General features: G+C 50.0%; 1 protein-coding gene across 2 annotated transcripts in view; it reads right to left on the minus strand.

Annotated features, from left to right (window-relative positions):
• Positions 1-9,744, minus strand: part of LOC130184974 (retinoic acid-induced protein 1) — a 55,398-nt gene that overhangs the window by 2,976 nt on the left and 42,678 nt on the right. The window contains exons 2-4 of one of the 2 annotated variants that reach the window (XM_056401121.1): positions 3,016-9,640; positions 2,679-2,772; positions 1,524-1,573 (exon numbers count right to left, since the gene is read on the minus strand). In XM_056401121.1, coding sequence (XP_056257096.1) covers positions 1,524-1,573; positions 2,679-2,772; positions 3,016-9,564 — 6,693 coding nt within the window. In that variant the 5' untranslated portion in view covers positions 9,565-9,640. Of the gene's footprint in view, positions 1-1,496; positions 1,574-2,678; positions 2,773-3,015; positions 9,641-9,744 lie in introns of those variants that run through there. The other variant, XM_056401120.1, reaches the window with a different exon arrangement.

Consider the following 9,744-nt stretch of genomic DNA (forward strand, 5'->3'; position numbering starts at 1 on the left):
ATGTGTGTGTGTGTGCGTACGTGTGTGTCTTCTCTTTCCTTTGATTAGGCTGCTCAGCGTAAATTGGCACAGCACAGACCCACACACACAGACCTTCAGATCCCTCAGCTGATGACAGCTCTGCCTAAGCCTGCTAACAACAATCTCTCTGTCTTGCTCTCCTTTTCTCTCTGTTTCTCACACTCTATTTCTGCTCCTTAGACGTGGGAGTTGAGGTGAAGAGAGACGGGGAGAGGGGAAGAGAGGAGATGAGAGAGAACGAGGGAGGAAGGGATGACGACTGAAAATGGAAAAGGGAGCTCACAGGAGATGAGAGGTGAACAGAGTGAGAGACGGATGGAGCTGGAACAGCAGGGGAGCGCAGGAGCAAAATACAGGGAACGGGGAGAAAAAGGAGGAGGAAAGAGAAAATAACAAGAGGAAGAGGGAGAGAGTAAGAGAGAGAAAAGGGTGGAGAGAGCATGTGGGGAGGATAGCAGGCAGGGATGGTGGGTGGGGTGTTTTTGATCAGCAGCCAGCTTTTCATCCCTGTCAGTCTGCACAGAGGAGAGCAGGAAAGGAAGAGGGAGAGAGGGAGGGCGAGAGATGCGGAGAGGGGAGGGAGGAAGGGAGGCTACTACCACTGCTGCCTCAATGCACCGCTGCTCCCTGCTGAATGTCAGCATCTCTCCCTTGCTACCCCCCACCCCCCACCCCCACCCTCCTCTGCATTTGACCTTCCTCCTCTGTGCTGCAGTGTGAACACGGCGCCACCAGATGGCGTCTGCATTACAGGTAAGCTTACTGTGGACTGGCCTGTTCATGTTAACACAAAAACGGTGGCCTGTTGTAATTACAGTGGTCTATGGTCATAACGGTGGGTGCTGAGTGACAGTAATACACAAAGGGCCCATAACTAAGTGTTTACACAGCTAGTGGCGGTTGATGTGGTTTTAGCTTGCCAAGGTCATTGAGTACATATTAACAAAAGATGGGTCAATCCAAGATGAGATCCTGGCCTTTATGGGCTATAATACTGGCATGAGAGTAGATGGGGTACTTGATGCCAGTGTACAGTGAACACCACTCCGAACCCTCGGGTTTTCGTCTTTGATCCTTTCTGTGTTTTACAGGAGCCGACAATAGTGTTTTCTGTTCTGCACTGTATCATCTATCCAGCCACGGTGCTGCTGCTTGTGACAGCAATGTGTGAATTCAATTTTCTATTCTGTTCTGAGAGGGATGAAGAGAGAGAGAGAGGAGAGGGGAGCCGGGGGATTGTTGGGGGGGGGGGCAAAATGTACAGTGGTTCTGGAAGCACAGAGGCTATTAGTGTTGTAATTGGAACAAAAACCTATGCAGACCCACTCTACATAAATGTATATGAAACACTGATATCTAAGTTGTTACCCTGGGAAATGCTAAGACGTCATTCTATGTATGACTCACTGTTTAAACTTTGGTGCCGATCAGTAAAAGTCAGCTAAAAAGATGGATAATAATGAATAATATGAAGGACTGTTTTGAAGTTTTCATTTTCTTACCTCATGTTTAGGACATTTGATGGAAAAGTCATCCTCGTGGAATGTGCAGCCTATAGTCAGGGAGAGAGAAAGTAAAGAAAAGGAGAGAATAAGTATCGCAGATAATAGACAATAACAACAAATGAAACACATAGAATGAGGCGGATACACGCAACAACCCCCACAACCCCCCCTCGAAAAACCCAGATAAATGACAAGGAGGTTGGATTAAAAAGAAAATTGAGCAAGATAGAGGTGGAGAGAGAAAGAGGAGAAAGAGCGGTCGGGCAAGAGAGAGAGAGAGAGAGAAAGAGAGAGAGAGAGAGAGAGAGAGCAACAGAGGAAAGAGAGAGACTGAGTGGATGAGTTGCGATGCAGGCAGGCAGTCAGATATGGCTGGTGCACTCAGCAGGATTAAAAAGGGCCTCGCTCTGCTCCCTGTGCTGGCTCGGCAGACGTGGCAGGCCTTCTAATCCCCACACTGTACTTCCTTGGCATGAGGTAATGTAAGGGGAAGCCATACAACACATGTGCTGACACACAGACACTCACTTGTATCGACAACAAAAACCATGGACACATGCACATGCTCGCAAGCATTGAAGGGAACGTGCATAAGCAACATGGTTGCAAGACGCACATAGGGAGGTGTTCAGGCAGGAAGGCACACAAACAGACGCATGCAAACCCTCTCACATGCACATCGAGTCCCCAGACTGCAGAATGGATGGATGGAGCCACAGGGGTTGTGGTCAATAATACACACATACACACCCTCCTCCCTCTAACTCTTCCCTCTCTCCCTCTTGCACACTCCAGGGTCCCACTTTCCTCTCATCATCCCCTTTATTCAAAGCCCCCTCCCTCTTTTCCTCTTTTGCTCTCCCCTAGCACTCTCAGACATCTCTTCTTGCACTCAATAATGTTACTTCTTGATGTATTTTCCTTCTCTCATTTTACCCACATCCACTCTCCCAACCATCTCTTTTTTCCCTCTGCTTCCATTTTTCTCCTTTTTTTTCCTACCTATCGTATTTGTTCCCCTCCCTATTGCCCTCTCAACCTACGTTCAATTTCCCGTTCCCAATTGCCCTTCTCGTTTCTCCTCCCTCTCCTTGGCTTTTCTTCCCTTTTCATCCCCTTTTGCTCTATTCCTCTCTTGCTGTGGTCTCTTACCTATCTCTTTGGCGCAGACATAGTGGTATTTATGAGAGCAGCCTCTCCAACAGCAGCTGAGGGACGCCCCCACAATCTGGCACTTGTAGCAACTCTGGGGTTAGTCAGACAGACAGACATATGGACCGAGACCAATAAAGAAACAAACAAAATGACCGACAGAGGCATGTAGGGATAGAGAGAAAAAGAGGAAAAAGTGTCAAAAGTTAACAACAATTTCTCAAAGCCGCCAGAACAGATTCTGAAAGTGACATAGTATTTCTGTTCCACAAGGTTCCACTTCCACAAGGATGCACACATTTCAAAATCGTACAAGACTCACTAATTGCTATCGTACCGTTTGGGCTGAGTTGTTGGCAGCCTCCTTCAGTCCGTATAGCCTCCCAGCGACCATAATTACCCCCTTGGTCCAGATGGCACAGTTTTCATGGGCCCAGTGCTCCTTGGCCTCTGCCTCCACTTGTAGCCTTCGGAACACGCTGTCATTGCCCTCCTGGTCACTCAAGGCCCCTGTGCTGATGGCCTGGAGCTGTTTCATCCTCCTGAATCTCTCTCGGAGAGTTAATCTTCGGGAACCACCCTCCCGACCCGTTCTTTCTGTTCTTTCCGCCCGTCGGAAGCGCCAGTGATGGTGCCTGCTACTACTGCCCTCTTGAGTGGATGCTTCTGTGTTGCCCTCCTTTTCTGTGCTGCCCTCACCCTCATTCTTTGAGCAGTTGCCTGGTTTTTCACTGCTGCTACAGTTGCTGTCATTGCTCTTCTCTGACTCTTCCCTGAGGGATTCTGTGTGCCTGATCGTCAAGATTTTCCGTGGAACACCATCCTCTGTGTAGTAGGGTCCACACAAATCGCCTAAGTCTCTGTAGTTTGCTGGCTTTCCACATAAGGAGCATGTAAGACACCTGTCAATTAGATTTTTATTAACCAAAGGTCCCTGTAGCATGGCAGCAGTGTGTGGTACTACCTTTGCAACCGTGAAAGGATTCCTCATTCTGAGTATGCCCTTTTTTCTACGTCTCTGAAATATTACTGCGTCCTCAGGCTTGTTGACTATGGCGCACCAAGAGGAAAAATCTCTGGAGTTGTTTATCCGTACGTAAGGACAGAAAGACAGTTTAGAATTTTGATGTACAGGTCTGCGCCGGATTCTTTTCACAGAAATTGTCTCAGTCTGTTTTTCTGATTGTGATATTGTCACAACAGGACCCACAATACACGTCTTCTCTTTTTCTTCATTCTCTCTTTCCCTTTCCTCCTGTTCCTTTACTTCTTTTTCAGCCTGTTCGCATCCTGCAGCCCTTACTACTGCCTCAATAACCTCCATGGCGTCTTTCATCCCAGGTTTTGGCCCAGGCTTTTTGTGGACTTTCACTGGCATGCCAGGAATCTGCTCTGATGGGGCTTTGCCTCGTTTCCTCTTGGAAGGGTTTGCTGATGGTTTTCTGCCTCTCCTAGGTTTCTGGATGAGTTCTGTGCTGGTAACCTGGGGGGCTTCTGTGATCTCAACTGGGCTGATTGGTAGAGGTACTGTGGACTCTGATGGGGATACCTTCTCTTCTACCCTCTCCTGTTGTTGTTCTGCTGTTTCAATATTTGTCTCCTCAACTGGCTCTGTCTCCTCCAGAGGTGCTTGGCCTTTTCTCTTCTTCCTCCTCTGTTTCAGATGCATCTCATGGTTGTTTTTAATGGCCCTCTGCTTGGCTAGCCTAGGTGTTGTAACTATTAGACTCCCTGCCTCCAATGCTACTACAGAGGCATCTGTACTCTCCACCATAGCCCATCTCTTCCTTTTAGTTCTGGCGGACTTAGAGGCAGCAGTAGATACACCTTCTGAAGCTTGTTGTGTCCACCCTCCTGTAGCCCTGACTTCCACTGGGACCTCCACTGAGCTCCAAACCTTGCTAGCCCTGCCATCCTGCTGTATCTCTGGTTTAATGTTTTCCTCCTTATTTACAACTTCTTTCATCCCATGTCTCACCTTGTCTGGTGTTGACGCCACTTGATTCGCCTCATGCTTTTCTCTTCCTTGTGTCACCTCCTCTTTTCTTAGTGCTCTTTCATGTTGTTTCACTCCTTCTTGTCTAGACTCTTTCACTTCTCCCTCTATCATCTCAGTGCTATTTACAAGCAGAGATGTCTCACCTTCTTTTAAGACATGTTGAGACAAAGCCTTGGTTGTAACGTCATCAGTTAGACTGCTGTCTATTTGGGGAACTGGGAGGTGTTTCTTTGAGCTGGGAGATGTAATTTTCTGCACCATAGCCTCATATTTCTGTCCTCTGCCTTTTCGTGGTGGGAGAACCTTTGTTTTAGTGGGACACTGAGGTGGCACCACAGGCACATCACTAGTGATGTCAGATTCACTGATGTTGGGAGCAGTGTCTTTGGTTTGGGGAGTGACCACAGAAGCTTTCTTGGGTGGCCCTCGCTTTCTTCTGGGGCCACGGATAGCCTTCTCTTTAGGTGTAGAGACATGCTGTTCCAGCTGGGGTTGAGGTGGTAAAGGTTTCGCTTTGGGCTTGGGACCCCTCTTTTTCTTTACAGGTGCACTGGAAATTTCTGGGCTAGGTTTCCTTTTTAGTGGAAACGATGTCTTTTCTTCAGATTGTTCAGTAAGGACTGATGGGGCAAGTGGTGCAGCTGGGTCTGCTGGAACATCTGTGTTTTTGACTGCATTAGGAATGGGAGTTTGAGTTTGTTCCACAGTTACAGGCTCTTCTACTTTTGGAGAAACATCAATGGTTTTAATTTCTGCTAGCGTCTGTGGTAGAATATCTTCGCCTATGATTTTTTCCTTTTCTTTTGACAGTTTTTCTTGCGAGGGTTTTCTGGATCTCAAGACCATGTTCTTACCTTCCTTCTCTGGTGCCTTTACCTCATGGTTTGCTTGTTTCTCCTCCTGGTTTACTGGTTTTACATCCTGGTTTACTTGTGATAATGTAGCTTTTAGGCTCTTCCTGCCCCTGCTTTGCAGTCCTGTCAAAGGTTGAATGATTTCTTCTTGTTGTACCAGCTTTGCTTTAGAAACTGAGCCTTTTGGACGACCTACTGGAGCTTTGATGAGTCCAGTGTCGGTGGGGGGCAAAACATCTGCAGGCTTGGGTCCAGGCTTAGGTCCTGGTTTTGGACCTGACTTTAGAGCTGGTTTTGGTCCAGGTTTTGGCCCAGATTTTGGTCCAGGTTTTGAACCTGGTTTGGGTCCTGGTTTTCGTTTCACAGGAGTCTCAATTTTCAGTGGCAGCTCTGGTTCATTTGGCACAGGTTTTGGTCCTGGTTTAGGACCTGGTTTAGGTACAGGTTTTGGCCCAGGCTTTGGTCCAGGCTTTAGCCCAGGTTTAGGCCCTGGTTTTGGTCTTGGCTTTGCTCCTGGTTTTGGCCCTGGTTTTGGTCCAGGTTTTGGCCCTGGTTTGGGCCCAGGCTTTGAACCTGGTTTTGGGCCTGGTTTTCTCTTCACATGAGGCTCAACTTTTGGTGGCATGTCTGGTGCATTGAATGAGCGCGTGCACATTCTTGAACGAAAACCGTCAGTTACCATTTTTGGAGTCTGGCTCACAATAGATTCCTGATGAGCTAGGTCCATTTGATCTGAAAATAGCACAGTTTTGCTTGGAGGCATGCAGGGTTTCTGTGTTGGTAAGGGGGCTCCTTCTTCTTCCTTCTCACCCTCCCTCTCCAAACTTAGCTGTCGCCTGATTCCCACACCTGAATGCATGATTCTCCTTCTGCCCCTGGCATGCTTACGTCCAAAAGCCCTCGGCTGAGCAGATGGGGCCACAGGCTCTGGCTTGGCCAAGGGGGTCACAGCACTAGCGCAGCTGATGCCTGGCTCCATGTCCTCATCACCTTTTTTTGGGGAGGGTGGAGTGTCTGCCCAGGAGGGGGCTGAGGGAAGTATTGACTTCCCTGGCAGCTGAGGAGAGTCTGGCTCCAGCACTTTAGCATCACTGTGATCAATATGATCTCTGGCCTGAGCTGGAGGTGTCGCCTTGTCATTGAGAGCTGAGAAGACTGGCATAGCAGACTGGGGCTGAGGAGCAGTGTCACCAATGGCTGACTCCCTTGCAGAAGCATCTGCAGCTGCTGTTGCTGCAGCTGCATTTGGATGGGCAGGCGCCCCTGCAAACTCATTGTCGGTGTGGAGCTCAGTACTCTGACTCTCTGTCCTGCTGCAGAGATCTCCAGGAGGCTTCTCTGGCCGGTCTATATTATTTATGTGCTCTTCAGTCGATGACTGGCTCCCTTTCTCCCCCTCCCCCAATTCCTCCCTAACCTCTGCAGACAGAGGAGGGGAAAGAGTATGTTGCTGTTGTTTCTGTATTTCTTCCTCTTCCTCCTCTTCTTCTTCTTCTTCTTCATCGGCCTCCCCCTCATCTTCATCCTCCTCATCTCTGCTCTCTCTCTTATCTGAATTGCTCTCATCCAGGGCCTCAACCTGCGGGGTTGGAGATGTGTTCTCTGAGCTGTCCTCTTTCTCTGTGGAGTATTGATCTTGTTCAAGGTCACCCCTAGAAATGAAAGGCAATGTTTTCACTGAGCTCTCAGAAGCAGTTGGAGACTCAGATTTGAATGCCTCTGATTTCACCTCTTGGCCAAAGTGTTCCTTGTGGCTGGAGTCAGAGAGAGCTGCTGGGGACTGTTCAACTGAGTCTCTTGCATCAGGGTCATATTTGCTCTGGACCCCTTGGTACACTGACTCCTCATAGCAATAACTTTTTTCTGTCACCTCTTTGTTTACTTTGCTGTAGAGAGAGGGGCGTTTCTCTTTATCTGTCCATTTCTCCAGCTTGTCTGTAGATTTAGTTGTGTCTGAATCTCTGTCACAGTCAGGAGTTTTTTCTGTCATCACTTCCTCTTTGTCAGCTGATTTCTCTGTCCAGGCTGATTCTTCAAAGTTCTCTTTCACAGGCTCATTGATATGCTGTATATCTGAAGGGGAGTCCCTTTCTTGTTTCATTGGACTGGGGACTGTGATGCTTGTAGGAGACCTCTCGTCACCAATGCTCTTCACTGGAGTACTCATGCCATCTCCTCCCTGCCCTGATTGACATCTAGTAGGATCAGGAGTAAGGTTGTGCAGACCTGAGTCCCCAGATCTGGTGGACATATCATCTGGAGATGTCATGGAGCATGACGAGGCTGTGTCCAGGCTGAGTTGTGTGTTGGTAGGGGCCTGTGCTGGACTTCGGCCCTGGCCACAGAAGTAGTAGCCCCTCTCCAGCTGTTCATCACTACTGCTAGAATAGCCTCCCTCATGAAGTTCCATGGGCATTGGCTGGTGCTGTGGAGTAGAGTAAGGGTCCTGCATGGGGCCTCCGACACCACCACCACCATCTGGATAAGGAGGACTTTTGTACTCCTCACCCTTTTTGGAAGATGCTCCACTTCCAGCACTGCTGTTACTCCCTCCACTGCTGCGTTTACCAGCTTTCTTGTTGGCCACCAGGGCCTCTGAAAGCAGCAGCTGCTGGACATTATTAGAGATGTTTTCTACCTGAGAGGTGAGGGCATTCAGGCTCCACAAGCTGGGGTTTGACAGCAGTTTCTCTGAGAAGCGCTCTTTCATGGTGGGGACCTGCGGTGTAGAGGTGTAGCTGTGTGGGGCTGCATGGGGCACATTGGGTGAGGCGTGTGAGCGTGGGGGCATCAACATTGTGTTGGTGCTGGCTTGCTCCTGCATACCAGCTGAAGAGGATGAAGAGGAGGAGGCTGCCCCAGGGGTCATGGGAGGTTGGCCGTACTGGAAGGACTCTGGATTGGTCATTAGTGGTGAAGGTGTAGAGCTGTATGAGGGTGAACGCCCTACAGAGCGTGCAGGGGAGTGGCCTGAGGAGGGGCTACAAGTCTGATAATACTGTTCTGGTGATCTGACAGACAGCTCTGAGAGACAGTAGTTTTGTTGGGGTTGGCTGTAGTGTTGGTATTTAGGGTGGGGCTCCTGGGGGTTGGCCATTGCCTGTAAAGGAGCCTGCTGCTCGTAACCTCTGGAGGGAGGCTGCTGGTAGCCGTAACTGTTCTGGCTCGACCTGTAACCCCCCTGCTTCAGATTGCTGTGGCTGCTCATTTGTCTGCCATACTGGGAATTTGGAGGCATGTTGTAACCTTTATAACAGTGGGGCATAGGGCTGCACTTTTCCATGTATGGTGAAGGAGAAGGTGAGTGCTGGGGGTAGTGCAGGTGACTCTGGGGGTACATGAGAGAGGAGGAGGTAGGGTTAGGAGGATGGGACTGGTGGTGGGGGCTGGTATAGGCAGGGGTGGAAGGCTGGTGACACTGGGTCTGGGAGTGGCCCAGCATGTTCTGGTCCATGTACTGGGTGGAGCCAGGTGCAGGGGTACCACCAGCCTCGATACGCCCCACCATCTCTTGGTCGTACTGTGCTAACTGGGCTGGGTCCTCCCACTTCTGCTGTAGGTGGCCCTCGCTCATATACTGGGCTGAGTAATTCCCAGGGGCCATATGGTTACCATAGCCCCCAGGGCCCTGCAGGTGCTGATTGGGGTTTGGTGGGGGCACTTTGCTTCCTCTGAAGGATTTCTTTGCCTGTGTGGATGCTGTGCCCCCATTTCCGCTCCCATTCCCTCCACCATTGCCTGGATAACCAGCGTAGGCTTGCTGGCTGTAACAGTCCTTGGGTCCTCCTCCAGTTCCTGGTCCTCCAGCTGGAGGCATGCTTGTGGGGTTTGCCAGTGAATGAGCCTCATAGCCTGACCTGGTGTGCCCTGGGCCCGGACCTGGATGTGGACCGGGGCCTGGGTGTGGGTGCTGTGGGTGGGGATGATGTGGGTGTTGCCGGTAGGTCTCCAGGCGGGATAATTCATGGGGCTCCTGCTGGTAGCAGGGTTGGTTGCTGTGGTAACCACCGCTGCGCTCACGGAAGGACTGCATAACTCTCTCCGTCTGTAGCCGGAGCAGGGAGGGGGAGGTGAGGTGAGACGGGAAAGGGGGAGGGGGGTTAGGGGTTCTGAAGGCAGGGAGAGAAGGGGGAAGTGAGAAAAAAGAGGGAGAAATTGTGAGGGTTAGAGCTGTTGAGCCTGCAGTTTATCCATTCTGCTTTTTCTCCTTTCA

This window comes from Seriola aureovittata, chromosome 17, assembly GCF_021018895.1.
Source record: "Seriola aureovittata isolate HTS-2021-v1 ecotype China chromosome 17, ASM2101889v1, whole genome shotgun sequence".
Classification (NCBI taxonomy): Eukaryota; Metazoa; Chordata; class Actinopteri; order Carangiformes; family Carangidae; genus Seriola; species Seriola aureovittata.